The 17,652-nt window shown below is 59.2% G+C and overlaps 1 protein-coding gene across 2 annotated transcripts in view; it reads left to right on the top strand.

Moving 5' to 3' along the window:
• The window catches only part of CSPG4 (chondroitin sulfate proteoglycan 4), a 36,319-nt gene that overhangs the window by 2,991 nt on the left and 15,676 nt on the right, over positions 1–17,652 (top strand). The window contains exon 2 of one of the 2 annotated variants that reach the window (XM_004421842.3): positions 16,475–16,638. In XM_004421842.3, coding sequence (XP_004421899.2) covers positions 16,475–16,638 — 164 coding nt within the window. Of the gene's footprint in view, positions 1–16,471; positions 16,639–17,652 lie in introns of both variants that reach the window. The other variant, XM_087428732.1, reaches the window with a different exon arrangement.

Here is a 17,652-nt window from a genome sequence, read left to right as displayed (position 1 = left end):
CAGGTACTAGACCTACACCACTCACCTGGGTTTGCAGGTTCAGATCCCAGGTACAGACCTACACCACTCATCAAGCCATGCTGTGGCAGTGACCCACATACAAAATAGACAAAGATTGGCACAAATGTTAGCTCAGGGCCAGTCTTGCAAAAAGAGGAAGACTGGCAACAGATGTCAGCTCAGGGCCAATCTTCACGGGGGGAAAAAAAAAAAAAGGATGGTCTAGGGGACCAGTGGTGCTGGAGATAGCCTCTGAGCCTCGTGAGCGCGCACACTGCCCCAGGCCTCTGGGGTGCGGCAGGGGCCAGAGCCCTTGGCCCAGCCCACCCGGACTCTGGAAAAGCTGTTCCAGAACCAAGTATAACTGAGCCCCCTCCCAACCTTGGCCCACCCTCCTGGGGAGGACAAGAAGGGCCTTTCAGTGCTGCCCGCCCAGGGGCCCGAGGAGGGGGCTGCGCCAGGTGGGCCAGGCGGCTGGCAGTGTCGGTGGGAGGGGAGTGGGGCATGTGTGGAGCTTGCAGAGGAAGTATATAGGCTGTGTCTGGGAACTGGGCGTGCTGCCCGGAAGGAGGGGCAGGGGAGGGGGAGTTGGAAATAGCCCTGAGTACACACTCACTGGCGCACACAGATGTGAGTGCGCACAAGAGTATGCACAGCCGTGAGCGCAGCCAGCTGTGCTCACAGCCCTGGGCTGGGTGGCGCCTGGGGGAAGGAGGACGGCATGGGGGCAGGGGTACTATGCCACACTGGGGTCCTATCCTCAGTGCCGGGAGGAAATGAGCAAGGGGGCCTTTGGTCCGGGACTTGAGCCTGCTCCCTCTCTGGTCCCTCTGCTCCTTCACCGCCTCTACCTTCCAGAGTGCTAGATTACCGTTATTACTGAATGTGTGTGAGTAATTTTTGAATGAACTGAATTTGATGAACAGTTTTGTGCTTGGATTCCCTCTGGGGTAGGCGCTCCCTGTTCTCTCTGCTTCTCGGGAGGGTCCGTGACTCCAAACGGTGGGGAGGAAGGAGCTGTCTTATAACTGAGCCCCCACCTCTGGAGACACCCGGTGGGGGGCACTCGCCATGTTGTCCTGCTGCCTCACGGCAGCCCTGCAAGTCAAGAAACATGCCCATTTTACAGATGAGCGACTCAGAGGACAGCAGGGACTGGCCTCAGGTCACTCTTTGGGCCATGGTGTTCTCACGCCAACAACAGCCGCTTTCCTGGATCAAGCCAACTGGGCAGCCACCCACCAGTGGGCTCAGGCCCCCCAGCAGGGGAGAGAGACAGGTCTGCAGGGGAGAGACAGCTCCCTGAGGACCCCAGATCTCTGCTCCTATCTCCCCATACCCCTCCAGCAAGGGCCCCCCACCTCTCCAAACCCTCCCCACTTTCTCACTGCGTAAGCCCCCCAACCCTCCCCCGACAGCTAGGGTGGCAGATGAAGCCATGTTTGTCTCAGATGTAGGGTGGTATCCCCGGGAGCTACCATCAAGGTGGCGTGGTGGCATGGCTCACCCCCGTTCTGGACAGTGCCTATCCTATTGACCGTTCCTTTCTCCCGCTCAGCTCCTGCCCACGCCCAGGCTGCTCCCAGCCTACAGAGGAGCCAGCTCTGCCAGGACATCCTGCCTGTGCATCAGCCAGGCCTCCCGCCACTGCTCATGCTAAACTGCTTCCATGTGTGTCTCTCTCATGGTTTAACTGTCGTTGGGGATCACTGAGGCCCCTTCCCCTCCCAGACCTTACTGCAGAGACTCTCCACTCCAAACCAGCCCCCCACATGGTTCATAGGGAAACCAGTGCCCAGAGAGGACAGCTGCTTTCTCAGAATCACACAGCAAGTCCTGACCAGAGTGCGGGCTGGGCCTCCCGGTTCTTTGTCCTTGTACCCTGGTTTAGGCGGTGGCCTTGCTCACAGGACCAGCAGCTCCCCAAGGGCAGACCTCCTGTCTGCTTTTCTCGGGGGTCTCCACTATCTTGCTGCACCCAGGACTGAGCCCACAGAGGGCCACAGAGATCACATAGTGCCAACTGGGGTACTCCAGGGCTTTACATCCACAGGTGGCCGAGCCTGGGAATATGGGGTGCCTGCCCCACCCCAAGTCATGCAGAGCAGCTCCATGAACATGTGTGTAGAGATTGGGGCTTTGTGTAACATGTGGGTTTTTGGGTTTTGATTTTTTTTATTTGGGGAGAAAAATTAGCCCTGACGGGGCTGGCCTGGTGGCATAGTGGTTAAGTGCACGCGTTCCGCTGCGGCGGCCTGGGGTTCGCAGGTTCAGATCCCCGGTGCACACTGATGCACAGCTTGTCAAGACACGCTGTGGTGGCATCCCATATAAAGTAGAGGAAGATGGGCACGGATGTTAGCCCAGGGCCAATCTTCCTCAGCAAAAAGAGGAGGATTGGCAACGGATGTTAGCTCAGGACTAATCTTCCTCACAAATAAATAAATAAAACAGAGTAGCCTTGAGCTAACATCTGTTGCCAATCCTCCTCTTTTTGCTGAGGAAGATTGGCCCTGGGCTAACATCCGTGCCCATCTTCCTCTACTTTATATGGGACACCTGCTGCAGCGTGGCTTGACAAGTGGAGCGTAGGTCCGCGCCCAGGATCCGAGCGTGTGAACCCCGGGCCACCGAAGTGGAGAGTGCGAACTTAACCACTTAACCACCACCACAGGCCAGCCCCTGTAACATGTGGTTTTGATAAAGAATTCTGTGGCTTTAAAAAAGAAAAAAAAGACTTGAAAACCAATGAATTGCTTTGAGTTGAAACATACTGAGAGCAGGGGAGACTAAGGTCAGATACAAGAAGGACTTCCTGGCTTTCAAAGAATCCAAATCAAGATTGATACCAAGGGCCCTGGAAGATGTCCTGCCCCAGGTGGAGCCAGGTCTGGGGGCCTGAAGGCAGGAACTTCCTCCAAGCCAGGCCTAGGGACCTGACCACTCCTAACCCAGCATTCCACTCCTGCCCCTCCTGTAACCAAAAGGGACATTCCTGAGCGTCCAGGTAGGCAAGAGCTTCATGTGCCACCTGCCTGCGGGCCCAAAGACACGATGACTGTGCTAGGTCCTCTCTCCCACAGGATATCAGCCTCATTCAGGGTGATCCTGTGCCCCTCAGTCTGGCTGATGAACTAGGCCATCAGATAAATAGTCCATAATCCCTGGCGCCCTTCCACCGTTGCTCAAGCTGTTCCTTGCAACTGGTCTTCCCTTTTTCTCCCCATCCTTCGACGCACAGCTCCAGCACCACCCGCCTTGGGAGCCTTTTCCAACCATTGATTCCTGAGGCCCACAGCCTGGTCTGCCCCTGTTCTGGGGCCGTCCATCTCTGTGGGGTTACAGGACTTTCTCCCCTACCCTCACTTGGCGTCTGTGCCCTGGTCCATGACCTCCATCAGTGTGACGCCTAGTAGGTGTGCATGCACATGTGCATGCGTACATACACACACACACAGTGTTGCTCAGCAGCCTGGCTCAGGGCTGGGAGAGTGACCAGCCCCTGAGCCAGCAGTTGTGGGGGAAACCCCCAACTCAGGACACTCAGCCCCCAGCTCTATCGCCAGGGCAGAGCCTCTGGCCTGGGCCAGCCTGCTCTCTGGGGAGATAGAGGGGACTGGGGAGCGGAGACCAACTTCCGTTCCCACCTAAGAGCAACCCCTCCCCCCCATATTTTAGGAGGGAGCAGCTATAAATATCAGTGGGCCCAGGATGCTGATTCCCATGACACGCCCCTCCCTGCCCCCTTCCCTGTGCACAGCGGCTGGGGCCAGCCCAGCTCTCCTGCCGCTGGAGGCCGGCCAGGCAGGCCTCGGTCCCAGACACAGACACTTCCCGCTGTGGTCAGGGAAGGAACGAATCACCCTTTTTGGGCGTCTTAGAGCAGCTAAGAGTGAGCTCCCCTTCTGCCCCTGTCCTGACTCAGGCCCCACCTCTCCCTCCCCTGAGTCCTCAACTCCAGAAGCCGCTGCAGGGCTGGGGGAGTCAGGAGGCCAGGCACATGGTGGGAAAGAACATGGTGCTAGAGAACTTGGGATTTAATTCCAGCCCCACCACTTGATGCATGACCTTGGGCAAGTGACACAGCCTTTCTAAGCCTCAGTTTTCCCCTCTCTAAAATGAGGATAAATAATTCCTACTCCTATGTGTGTTGAGGATTAAAGCCCTTTGCCTGGAGTACATGCTCCTGAGGTTGCTGTTACTCTGTTAGTACCATCCTCTTCTGGAGGCAGGCAGACCCAGCAATATGGGGCTCCTGCTTAGGAATCTTTGAGAAAGGTTCCAAGGCAGGAGATTGGATGAGGTGCCCCTGTGAGAGGGTCTGTGTGGGACAAAGTGATGTGGAAAAGGGGAGGTGGGCCCCCAAGGGAGCTATCAGCCAGCCACTGCCTGCCAGCCCTGGACACTTCAGAAAGCGGAGGGGTGTTCTACATCTGACTGACTCTGACCGTGAGGAGAGCAGGACAGCCCCTCCCAGCCCTGCCCCACAGCCCAGTAGCCCCAGAGATGGCGATCATTGAGCCGGAGTACAGCACAATCAATATGGGTTGAAGAAATGACCAAAGGAAACTCAGACCCTGTCCCGAGAGCAGAGGGTGGGGACGAAGAGAATGAGCAGGCACCAGGACCTTTTATAGGACAGGGAGCCTAGAAGCCTGTCTTTCCCTGCTCTCTGCCCACCCCTGTGGGCCCCGATGAGAGATGGCTCAACTGCCAGAGCTCCTTCGGGGCTGTTGCCACCGGTCCTTAAGCAGTAGTGGTTGCACCATGAGGAGCAGAGTCTTGACTGAGGGAGTGAGTGGCGCTTTCTGCCTTGGGCTGATTGGACCCATCAGCGGTGGTGGTGATGCCTGAATCCAGGGATGTGTGAGCTCAGAGTTGGTGGAGGCGAGGGGAAATGAGTCTCAGGAAATGGCTACAGAGTCGGTGAGCAGCCTGGGGGAGTGCTGTCTGGAGGGACACTGGATAAGGGGCTGGCCAGAGCCTGGGCCCCCAGGTCGAGATCCCAGTGTGTGGGCATCCTCTGCCTTCACCCCTATAGAGGTAACTCTTCTCAACAGACCACTGGGCAACCTCACCGCCTCCCCGGATGTGTGCTAATAGAATCCAGGTGCCTGCCCCCGCCTGAGCCTCTGTCTCTGGGCAACTGGTGCCGATGTGTTTCCAGCCACCCATCTGGAGCTCAGCGGAGCCCCTCCAGGGGCAGGTACTCAGATGGGGGCCTGTCCCTCCAATTGTCGACAGCCCTGGGGCAGGAGAGATGTTTTAGGCGTCTGAGGCAGCTGTATAATGGCAGCCCTTGGGATACCTGGCCCTGCTGTGTAGCCTTAGGCAGACCTCTGTCCCTCTCTGGGCTTCTGGGTAGGATCTTCAGTCTCCAAAATCTGCTCTAATAAAAGTCTGAGGACAGAGGCTCTTCTCTGTCCAGAGAGAGCCAGTTGCTTCTTTGGGGCCACACAGCAAGGCAGACTGGGCCTGGAATGGGGCCGAGAGGCAGCCCAGCCTGCCAGAGCTCCTTGGCATCGAGAAACCACTTTCTACCTTGGCATGGAGTCCTGGGGCTCTCCCAGGATGAGAGTAGCGGTTCCTCTCCACCCCCGGTTTGCCTCTTCTACCCGCTGGCCCAAGCCCCGCCCAACCTAAAATAAACCCAGACCACCCCATCTTGTACCAGCCAGACCCACCCAGCCCCTCCAGAGCCAGTTGAGTCACCGCTGGAAGCTGCTCCTTTTTTTAACTGTCTGAGTCACCGGTTGTGGCTATGGCTCCATGACACACACCCCAGGCTACAGCCACCCTACAGCCCCCAACGGCACAACCAAGGGAGGGGTCTGAATAGAGGCTGGCAGCAGGTGTGAGCCCAGGCCATAGCCTCAGCTTATAACCCCTCCAGGCCTGGGGAAGTCAGCCCCTAGCAAGTCTGAGCCCAGACCTTTCCCCACTGGTCCTGGCACTACCCCACCCCGTCTGCCCAGGACAGTCCTTCAGGGTCTTCATGACAAAGCCCATCTTCCCCCACAGCATTTCTTTGCCTCCAAACAGGTCTGGGCCTCCCACCCTGAGATTACCAGGAACAGAGGGTCTCGGGGCCCTGGGCCCCTGTAGGGGGAGTGGGCAAGGCCTGGCCTTCTGGGGTGAAGGCCACAGAGATGCCTCATTCCTGCCCGTCCTGACTGATCCAACCCAGACTCTGACCACTCTGCCGGGACCGTGAAGACTTGATCTGGGACAGAAGCCGCCACTTCCAATCTTCCAGGCTTGCTCTGTCTCCCCTTCTACCCACAGTGTCAGCTGGGCTGCAGATCCCTCTTCCCCCATCCCTGTCTCTCGCTCTGTCTCTGCCTCCCCCACCCCTGTCTCTCTGTCTCTGCCCGCCCCCTCCCTCTGGCTCTGCTCTGTGCTCTTTCCTCTCCCCAGTCCCAGTGGTAGTCCGAAGTGCTCCCTCTGCAACCGGCACCCCCCTCCACAGGTGCCTCTCTGTCTTCCCGGTAGACATAACACACCCTCACCTCCACCCCTTCCCACCAGGGACTCTGGGCCCCAGGGACCAGTCCCAAGTGAAATTTTCCATCCCCCTCACCAAGTCCCTCCTTCCCCTGCCCCAAAGCACAGGCTACATCCTGTCCCCAGGAATGTCAGGATCCCACAGGCGCTTCCTTGGGGGCTGAGAAAGGGGGGCAGGGGGCCTGGGAACAGCCCCACCCCCAGGCCCTGCCTGAGCCGGAGCCTGCACAGCCTCAACCCCATCCATCTCCTGTCTGTGGCTATGGCCTCCAGCTATAAATAGGGGCTCTGATTCTATTTTCTTTAAAAACAAGCACCAGACTCTGTCACCACAGGCCCAAAAAAGCACTCGCTGGCTGGGGCAGTTCCCCACCCCACCCCAGCCATTGTGTCCAGCCCCCTGCCTCTGGGCACTGGCGGCCTGGAGGGCAGAGGAGGCCTGGAAAGTAGTCTGGAGATAAGACAGGTGGGGGAGAGCTGGGGCAAGCTCCCAGTGCAGCCTCTGCCAGCTGGGTCACCTAGGGAGCGTGGCTGCCCCTCTTGCCCTCCTGGGCCCCTCCCTGCTATCTTCTCATCTCCCTTCACTAAGCAGCATCAGTCTTGTCCCCGATTCTCAGTGTTAACAGAGTAAGGCAACTCCCCAAGCCACAGATGAGTGTCTTTGTACCCCAAATACAGAGAAGAGCCTTGGCTGTGGGGAAGGGTGGAGGAGGACTTCTTTCCTGAAGGAGCATGAGGGCATTTCACAGGCAGAAAGCAAAGAAGAGCTTGCAGGGCAGAAGGCCCAGCCTGAGCAAAGGCTGAGAGTGAGGACCTGTCAGGTGTGGATGGATAACAGCCCAAGGCCTGGCAAGCCTGACATGTGGGGTGTTCGAGGGAGGTGAACGGGAAAACCTGGCGGGGCAGGGGCGGGGTCCCCCAGCACCTTCAGTGCCACACTAAGGTTGAGACTTGATCGGGGGGCAATGGGGAGCCATTGAAGTCTTCCAGGCGAGGGAGGATGATGGAGTGACTTTCAGTTTAGGTCAAGTGTGGCTGCTATTAGCAAAACGAGACAGGAAATTCATTAAGCCAGGCAAGGGATGGTGGCCATCTGCCTTGTGGGATGGCACAGAGGAGAGAGAAGGGGAAACGAATTTGAAAGAGAATTTAGGGGCAGGATGGATGCAACATGGGGAAGGAGGAGGGAGAATGACCAAAATGACTTTCAGATTTCTACGCAGCGGTGAGTGGGCGGTGGGGCCTTCACTGGATCGTGGGTGGTTGGGGGAGAGATGACACTGAGTCTGGCTTGAGATGGATGGGCTTGGGTTTGGGGGTTCCTGTGGGTGTTCTTGGTGTAGATATCTAGGGGCACTGGCAGGTGGGCCCAGAGCCCTGGAGAGTGGGTGCTGGAGACAGAGATGTGGGTTCCATGGCAAAGAGGGCAGTGCCTGAGGCTAGGGGAGAAGAGATGGGCTAGAGAGAGTGGGGCAGGGGTGGGGCACAGCTCAGGCACTGTGCACAGTCTGGAGGGGTCCTAGAGTTGGCAGGTGGGGGGTGCTAGGCAGGAACCTATTCTGAGAGGAATTGGGCCTGCCCGGAGTGGGGGGGTCTCAGTCTGGGGATCTCTGGGGAACCTGGTTAGCACAGAAGCCATTAGCAAGGACACTGAGGTTTCCTGGTCCACCCTCCCAGGCCACGCCCTCCTGCCGGCACACCACCAGTGCCAGGAGTTTGCTACTCTGCCTGTCTGTTGTCAGCTCTGCCTGATAGAAAATCCCTCATGTGGGCCAAATGCCACCTCCCTTTGACCATCCCTCAGCATCCCTCAGGTGCTGCTGTTTCCTCCCTTAGCACATGCGTGTGGGCCTCCTGCATGACAGGTGCCCTGGGCAAGGGGTACAGGCCCTGGGTCCTGTCCTCGAGAGCTTCTAGTCTGGCCAGAGGTGGCTCCACAGTACCCGCTGTAGTGACATCTCTCCACCAGCACTTTCTGCTGAGCTGGGCTGGGCTGGCCAGGGGTCAGGTTTGTGTCAGCCTCCCCATCCAGATCTCCTTTCTACAAATGGGAAAACTGAAGCCAGAGAGAGCACATGGCTCTGAGTGGAGGGTGTGCATGTGTGTGTGTGTGTTGGGGGGTCCCTCACCCAAGCCTTTGCTTCCCCCAGTCTCCTGGACATGGACTTCTGTCTGTGGGGTCATCCCACCCCCTTCCCTGTATTTCAGATGGGGAAACTGAGGCAGAGATAGTGGTGGCTTCTCCAAGACACACAGCTTATTGAGCACAAGCTGGGCCAAATCAGTTCAGGCCTCTGTCCAGACCAACAGTCATTGCTTCCTCTGTCCCCCATCCCAGCTTGCACACTCACTGTCTCCAAGCCCTGTCTGCCAGGCTCAGGGAAGCCCCGAGATGCCTCCCCAACAGCCCTGCTCTTAGTGGTTTCTCCTCCCGGAGTGGGGGGGAGACTCAGAGATGAGCAACATGCTCCCTGGCTCTGGATTCAGCCCAAGAGAGGGGTTGGCCTGGCAGCCTCCTGGGGGCAGGCTTCTCACCCTGGGCAGAGCCCACACCCCCTGCGTCTTCACCCTCTTCCCTGACCTCCAAAACCCCAGTGGGCATGGCCAGCACTTATCACTGGTTTTTGGAACGTGCTGTCCTCAGCCAGCCCTGAAGAAGGTCCCTCCCTGATCCAGCCAGTCCCAGAGCCGGACCCCAGCCAGCCAGGCTAGGAGAGGCCAGCTGCCAAACCACCCATGAAAGCAGATGGTCTCCCCTCCCCCCTTCCACCTCCACCCCCGACCCTGACAGAGGGAGCCCCTGAGGACAGGAAGGGAAAAGTGTGTCTTCCCAGGCAGGGGGCCAGTTCTCACACCCTCCTCCCGCTGCTGGAGCCAGCAGCAGATGCTCCACTTTCAATTCACATGCAACAACAGACACATACACACACACACATGCACCCACGCACGCACACACGCCCCCTCCCTGATACTGAAGCACCCAGCTCTGGAGCCACACCCACAGGGGCTTGAATCCAGCTCTGCCCCTGCTCCTCCTGAGGCCCTAGCACAGGCGACTGCCCTCTGAGCCTCAGTTTCCTCACCTGTAAAACAGCAGCTACCTCATAGGGACCCTGCTGGGGCGGGGGGCTGGGCAGGCCCCATGCCACGTGAGGGTCCCTCACTCTGTGTCTTTCAGGCTGGGCCCACTGAGATGAGGGTCCCACTTTCCTCCAGGCCAGGAAGCTGGTGGAAAGGGAATGTGGAAGGGGGCCTGGAAACCCGCTCATCTCCCTGCACAAGGAGGAAAATTATAGGGCAAGGAAAAGCCTCTGGGAATTGCTCGCCACCAGAGCAGCCCCACCCCTCCGCAGCCGGGCTTCCACAAAGACTCCATTGAGGGCCCTCCTTCCTCCGCCCCAGCCGTCCAGTCTGGGTGGACTCTGGGCGGCTCAGTCCGGCACAACCTCTCATTTTCCCTCCCACTTCCTCTGTGTTCCACGTGGCCCCAGGGTTGGGACACGTGGCTGGGAGCCCAGGGCACCAGCCCTGCCCCTGTCAGCGTCTGTGGACTGAACTTAGCATCTCGCACCCACCCGTCCCAGGGGTACTCACCTTCCAGAGGGGCTCCCCAAAATTGGACATGTTCCCCAAGATATGCCCCTCGGCATGGGTGGCCTCTGGGTGCGTGGTTGGAGGACAGTAGCCAAGGCCAGTGACCAGGGTCAGGGCTCAGCCAATAGCTGAGGAAACCGCTGTCCTGCCCTGGCCTCCTCGGCCTTCCAAGGGACCAGAAAGGCAACCAGACAAAAGGTCAAGTACCCTGAGAGCAAGTCGAGAGCCACCTTGACCCCAGCCGAGGCCTCAGTAGTGCTGAGACGAGGCAGCGGCCGGCCCTGCCGTGACTGACATTCCCGCACTCCACTGGGACAAGCTCTTGTCTCCGAGAGGGACAGCTGCTGTTTAAAGTTCCCTGTGACTTTGAACCAACCCGCTGTTGTTCCTGTGGCCGTGGCTTGCGAGGCAGGAGAGGAGCAGGTGGTCAGCGGGCCGCTGGGGTGGCCCTGGGTTATGGACTCCCGGTCTGGACTCAGGGAGGGGGAGAGCCAGAGCCGTGGGCACTGCTGGTCTGCGGGGCGTGAGCATGTCCCAGGCTGCCAGCCCGGGCAGGGGGTGAGTGGCTAGACTGCGGTGTTTCTGTTTCCCTTTGGTCTGACCTGAAGTCTGTCCCTATAACCTTCCCCGTTGTTACCTTTTGAGGTAACAGGCTTGGGGAAAGGTGATAGCTCGGTTTGAGCCTTGAGGGGGCTGTGGGACATGGTGAGGCGGGGCTGACACCTGAATAGACATAGTGACAGCTTCTCCCTTGCCTGGGAGCCCAGGGAGGCGGGCGTGGCTCCAGTCTCCAGGCCCAGACTGGGCACCGCATCCTCAGCTGCCCCCACTCACACACATGCTGTGACGCATGGCGCTGACCTGCCCTCGCGCATGCTCAGGGCTGCATTCCGCCCCATGTGCTGTGCAGGGGTCCGTGGTGCTCCGTAGGGCTCTCAGGTCAGCACACTGCACTGCTCTCCCAGCTCTGAGATGGGCGGGGGCTGTGCAGGGGCGTCAGCCCCTTCGGCTCTGGTTTTAAGTCAGGGAACTTTCCACCCTACCCCAGCCTCCTCAGAGGCTCCCTGGCTTGGGGGCAGAATGCTGGTAGAGTAAAAGCGAATCCCTTGGAGGCACAAGGGCAGGGGATCTGGCCTGAGTTCTGGAGGGCCTGGGTGACCTCAGGGAGGGCCAGCTGCTGGGACAGGGCACCTGGCCCATCCCTGCTCTCACACAGGGCAGCATTCAGCCCCCCGGTGGGCCACCCACACACACACTCATGAGGGGAGACAGAGAGCCCTTCATCCCTGCCTTGGCCCTCCTGGAGCACCCCACCCAACAGCCCCCCTCAGACTCCTTCAGGGGACTCTCCCAGCCTCACCCCTGCCTACCCAGGGTCTGGATCTGGAAGCAGGATCTGCCACCCCTGGTGCCAAACCCCAAGGGGCTATGGTGGAAAAGTTCGGCTTCTCCCCAGAGCAGGCCCTCTCCGCTCCCCAGCTGGCGGGCAGGGTGCCCCCCTCCTCACCCTCCTTGCTCCTGTCCATAGCAGCACCCTCGCTGTCAACATCCTGCCTTCTCTGTCTCTCTTGGTTTTTCCTCCTCCATCTCCTTCCTCAGGCCTCTATCTGGATCCTGAGTTCAGTCTATGTGGAGGAGGGGTCTTTATTTCTCATTCTCAGTTTCAATATCTTTCTCAGGCTTTCTCTCTCTCCCAGGTTGGTTCTTCTTTTCCATCTCAATCGCTGCATATTGCATTTGTGAAGGAGTGAATGAATGAATGAATGAATGAATAAATATGGGTTCCCTCTCTCTCCCCATCCCTCACCTCCTGCTCCGTCTCAGTACCACCAGGTGTACCTCCCCCACATACGCACGTCCAGGTCTCCCACCACCACCCTCAACTGTGGGTGCAGCCCTCCCCACCAGCCATCCTGCCCAGCAACTCTGGGCTCCCAGACTTTCTCCCTTATAAAGTCAGGCGGCAGCAGACCCAGGAATGCTGCTGCTGCTGCCCATGACGCATGCCGGCTGTGGAGCTGTTTGGCTGCCCCCAGGCGACCAGGAATGTGGCTCGAGGAGGAAAGCGAGGCACCAGGGACTGATAGCCAGGGAGTGGGGAGGGTGGGGATGCCCTCGTGGGTGGGGCTCAGACAGGTGCAGGGCCGGCGCCTGCCGGCTGTCTGCTTCTCTGTCGAATTGCTTCTCCTCTGGAGCCTCAGTTTGTCTGTCTGGTAAGCGGAACCCAGCACCCTACTGCAGGCAAGGGCTGTGGAGAACTTGGCTGTTGTGGAACCCATCACCCAAGGGCTGGGGGCCCAGGGCTGGGGAGGCAGGAGGCCCCAGGCCTGGCTTTCTGGTCTGTCCTCGGGCAGGGTAGTGCTCCCAATTACAGCCAGGACCGGGCAGCGGGAGGAGGGGGCCAAAGACAAAGACAGGGAGAGATGAGGACAAGCAGGGGCAGAGGCCGACAGCAGGGTAGCCGAGCCGCCCAGACAGAGCCGAGGGAGAGATGGGAGAGCCAGTCTGGCTAGCCCCCGGGGCTCTGAGGACCCAGGAGAAGCAGGGTCTGCAGCAGCCCCCGGACAGGAGGGCATCCGTGCGTGAGACCCTGCCCCTGGCCAGCCTGGGAGGGGGTGGGCAGCCTGATGGGCAGAGACACTCCCCACCCAGTGACCCCTTGTCCTCAGGTGAGGGTTGGGTGTCACAATGGAAGTAAGCCTCATGTTTGACGTCCCCCAGGGCCAGAGACCAGGTCCCCATTCATACATGTCCCGAGAGTGCCCCCAGGGAGCCAGGAGATGTCAGCACAACCTGTACCCTGCCAGAGGGTGGCTCGCTGGGGGACTTTGGCCTGGGCTTCATCTCGCCATGTGAGAAGGGGCTTGGTGGGGAAGGACACAGGCTCCTTCTGTGCCCCTGGCCCTCCTCTCAGGAAGAGGGCTGGAGCGGCCCCGCCCTGGCCCAGACAGCAGCGCCCTGTTTGCGGCAGGAAGGGTGGGAAGCTGTGGGACTTCTCCACCTTCAGCAAACCTCTAGAATGGATGGGTGCCGGGCAGGAGGGGCGAGAACCCTCCAGGAACACACGGCCCCTTTCATGGAGCCAGGCCCAGCCAAGTCAGGGCGGGCGGGCACCGAGGGGCAGGACAGGCCTGGGCACAATCGTTGCTCTGTCCTGGCAGCTCCCGGCCCACACGCACGCACATGCACAAACACACAGCCTTACGCAAACCCAAAATACATCCCTGGCAGCCACCCACACATTTGCACACATACAGATACACATCTCCATAGCCTTGGACACTCACCGACATACCTCATCCCAGGCAGAGAAACCCATACGTGTGTTAGTCTTCCTGCCCCTCCAGACCCCTTGGGGCATCCTGCTCCCCCGTGCTGAAGGCTTGTCACCACCCAGGCAGCCCCCATCATTAACCTTCTGCACACTCATATTTGAGAGCAGACTCCTGGGCTGGGAAGAGACCTCCAGGACTAATCTCCACAGACAGGAGGAAGGAGTGCCCATTTTACAGAGTGGTGACGCTGAAGCCTGAACTGGGCCCCTTCTGCTGGCCCAGAGGGCAGCACACACAGCTGCTGCGGGCCTGAATGGGTGTTGGATGCATCATGGATCTTTTTGGCCCAGGGGAGTCAAGGGCAGGTCTCCAAGCATGGTGATGCCTCCTCTCCTCCTCCCACCGCCTCTGCATCCCAGTCAGGGTGCTGAGCCTGGCTGGGCCCATGCTACTTTTCCCTCCACTCCTCTGTCTTCAACTTTTCCAGAGCCTGTGGATCCGTGCCAGTCTCCCACTTGGCCTTGCTACCCTCTGGGACTGCCCATTCCCTTCCTTCTCTGCTTCTCTATACCATCCTCACCTCCTCCAGGAAGCCCTCTGGGATTGACTCCTAGCTCATTACTTCTTTATCCTGCATCCCCTCTCCAACTCCGCCCTGCTGCCCCCACCCCCTGCCCTAGGACAGGGATTCTGGGTGCTTGCAACTGCAGCCCATCAGAGACAGTAAACAGAGGTAGGGGGAGTGGTGCTGTCACAGTTTCCAAAACCCTGGCCAGCAAGGCCTCAGAGGCCTCCGGTGGGGCAAAGGGGCTGCCTGGCCTGTGCGCTCCCAGTGGCACAAGGCAGCTTGTGTGAGCCCTTTCCTGCCTAGCCTCACAGGAAGTAGCAGACCCAGCCCCTCAATGGGCCCATTCAGACCCCAGCTCTCTGGAAAGTACCTCTGCTTCCTGCCGCCCTCCCACTCTGGTCTGGAGAACCAGGCCAAACAGGCTGCTCTTCTCCCCTGCTGGGAGGGGGCTGGAGGCAGGTGGTTCAGTGGTTAGAGCCAGCCATCTACTTCACTTCCTGCCTGGGCCAGAGCCCTGACCTGAGCAGGCCCCGGCAGGTTTACATACACCGTTAGCAAAAGGGAATGTAGATGGGCGCGTGGGCTCACTCCCACATAGAGGAGGGAGATGGCACCCCTCCCCGTGGGTGGTGTGCCAGTAAATGTTTAGCAACAGGCTCTCTGGGAGACAGGGAGCCCCAATGTGTAGTGTTTGCCTCTTTTCGTGGTATAAATATTCTCACTGGGCAACATAACCTGGCTTGCAAAATTCCTGCAAATTTATCAGTCAGTTCTTGCCAGCTGCTGTGAGCTCCGGCCTGCCACGGTGGTGGCTCCATCCTCTGGGGGCCACGTGCCCCCACCCTCTGTGCTGTGCCTGCCCTCAGTTTAGTGTGCTGCATTTTGTTCTTAAGAATCAGTGTCCTCGCAGATCAGGTGCCCCTGTAGGTGCCCGCCACCTGCCCGTCCCCTGGTCTGCCCCTCATTGGCACCGTGGTGTGCTGGGCCTGCTCAGCCGTGCCCACCCAGCTGGTTCTGCAGTTCTTGTTTGATTTCTTTAGCTTCCTGACAAGGTTCTGGTCTTGCAACAACAGGACATAACTAGAGGGGCTCTCACGCAGCCCGAGGGGAAGAGCATTGTCTTGCTTGGACATCCCTCTGGGCGGTGTTGGCTGCTCTTAGGGCATACAAGTCTCAGGCTCTTCCAGTGGCGGATGCTCCTTCCTCAGGCGCATGTCAGCTGGCTTGGCTGGCCGGGACCAGCCCATGTGTGGCTGGTGCCAGGTCATCCCTACCAAGGCCAGCAGCCTTTACTCACCCACACAGGCTTTAAGGGAAACCCAACAGGGATGAATCACTTTATAACCATTCCTGTCCATCCCCCTCCAGCCCTGGACCTCTGGGAGGCAGAGTCAAAGTTATATTTGGCTCTAATCTCCGCAAAAGGAATGGACCAGAAATTGTGGCGGCAGGCTGGAGGTCAAGGGAGGCTAATTTTGAGAAACTGCCTGGAGGGAGTGGCAACTTAAAAAGAAGAGGTGTCCCAGTGTGGGACAAAAGGGGCCTGCACAGTCACCACTAACCTTGGGAAACCCCAGATATGGCCTGCTGTCTTGGGAGGCCCTCTTTGGCCTGCCCAGCAGACCCTCAGCCCCTCCCAGGCCTGTCTGCAGCCTCAGACCCAGGCCTGTAGAGCTCAGCTGTTGTCATCCCTGGCTCCCTGGCCGTGGTGGAAACAATGGGGCCGGATCTGACCACTCACTGGGGACCGTTAATAGTTCTACCACAGGAAGCAATACGGGGTGATGGAAGAAGTTTTGGCCCACTTTGGATCCAACACTGCACGTGGTCTCCATCTGGCCTCAGAGCCTTTCCTCCTCGGTGGACTCAGGCCAACAAACTGCCACTCCCACCCCCAAAGACAGCTGGGAGCATGGCCCAAAATAGAAGCAGGGATCGGTGGGCTGCTTGTCTTAGCACCACTACCAGGCCCCAGCCGTGGTCCCAGCCAACCATGGAGGTGGGGCATGGCGTGGAAAGCATTGCCCAGAAGCCAAACCATAGGGGCACTTAGGAGAAGGAATTTTAGCGGGGATCAGTTTGGGGGAGGGGTGGTTCTCCTGGAACTCCATTCCTGGGGACTGGGACCACCAGGCCGGGTGATCAGGCCAGTGATAGTTTCCCTTTGGGCCAGGGAGGGGACAGAGCCAGGGTGGCGGTTCCTCTGGGGACCAGGGGAGGAGAGGCAGAGCTGCAGAGGCCCCTGGCCCCAGGAACCTCTGAGGAGGAAATCTGAGTTGCTTGAAACTGCTGGGTCTGGTCTCCTTCAGAGCCAAGGTCTGGGCTGGGCACAAGGTGAGGCTGTGCCTTCTGGGGCCAGGACCAAGCAGGTGCTGGCATCTGGCAGAGGCCCACGGGCCAGCGCCATGTAAGAGAACCGTGAGGGTGCGCCAGCATGAGAGCCCCTCCCTGCAGTCCACCCGTCCGCCCTGCAGCACCTCTCCTCCTCCAGGCAGGAGTCCAAGCCCTGACCACAGCCTCCTCTCTCAAGCAGCCTCCTTCTACGGGGAGAACCACCTGGAGGTGCCGATGGCCACGGCTCTGACCGACATAGACCTACAGCTGCAGTTCTCCACGTCCCAGCCCGAGGCCCTGCTTCTCCTGGCGGCAGGCCCGGCTGACCACCTCCTCCTGCAGCTCCGCTCTGGCCGCATGCAGGTTAGTGACATCTCCCTGCTGGACTCCTTCTCTAGCTTTGAATGGCCCCCAACCGCTGTGTGACCTTGTGCGAGTCACTTTCACCTTGGGGTCTGCGGTCCTCCACTGTGAGTGGACCACAGCATCCCAGAACTTGTGACTCCCCATGAAGTGGCTCTGCCCTCCCACTCTCCAGCCTCACTTCTCACCACAACCCCTAGCTGGCCCTTTGTGCTCTGACCGCACGGACTGCTTTCAGTTCCCTGTGGTCTCTTGTGGTCTCTTGTGGCCTCTTGTGGCCTCTTGCTGTCTCTTGCTGCCAGGCCTCTGCTCCCCACACTCCCTCTGCCTGGTGCTTGCCTCACCCCTTCCCTGCACCTGCCTGACTCCAGCCTGTCCTTCAAGGCTCAGCGTGGACCTCCCTTCCTCCAGGAAGTGTCCCCTGGCGCTCACCTGGGCTGGGTCCCCTCTCCTGGGCTCCAGCACCCCCTGTGCCTCCCTCTGCATAGCACCAGTCACCCTGTGTCGCCATTCTGTCCACAGTGGTAACAACCAGTACTGCCACAGCTTCCTCATTTTTCCATTTCATCCTTCAAGTCACTACAGGCTGTATTAGCAAGGAGTCTTCTGGCTCTCTCTTGAGGCTTCCTCCTAACCAGGAAGAGTTTGAGAACCCAAGTTTGGTCTTAGTCCAAATGCGGGGGAACCATCTGCTTCCACACCCCAGTGGGGAGAGGACTGTATGGCCCGGTCGTCCTCAGTCCATCTGCTGCTGCCATTGCTTCTCACTGCCACAAGGTGTCACTGTTGAGCACAGCCTGGTGCAGCCTGGTGCAGGTGCTCGTCCTCTCTGCCAGGTACAGCCATGCCCCACCGCCAGAGAGGGGCTCCGCACTTGGACTCCCAAGGTCACGGTTCTTAGCACTCTGCTCTTTCAGTTCCCGTACTCTGCCATCCTACTATCTGGTTGTGGGAGCACCGCACCAGAGCTAGTTCCCGTGTCAACGTCACAAAGACAGAACCATGTCCCTCGTC

Source organism: Ceratotherium simum, chromosome 3 (genome assembly GCF_057802395.1).
Source record: "Ceratotherium simum simum isolate JZ-2026a chromosome 3, ASM5780239v1, whole genome shotgun sequence".
In the NCBI taxonomy this organism is placed as follows: domain Eukaryota; kingdom Metazoa; phylum Chordata; class Mammalia; order Perissodactyla; family Rhinocerotidae; genus Ceratotherium; species Ceratotherium simum.
The sequence above is the reverse complement of the archived record's forward strand: the minus strand, read 5'-3'. Positions and strand labels throughout refer to the sequence as shown.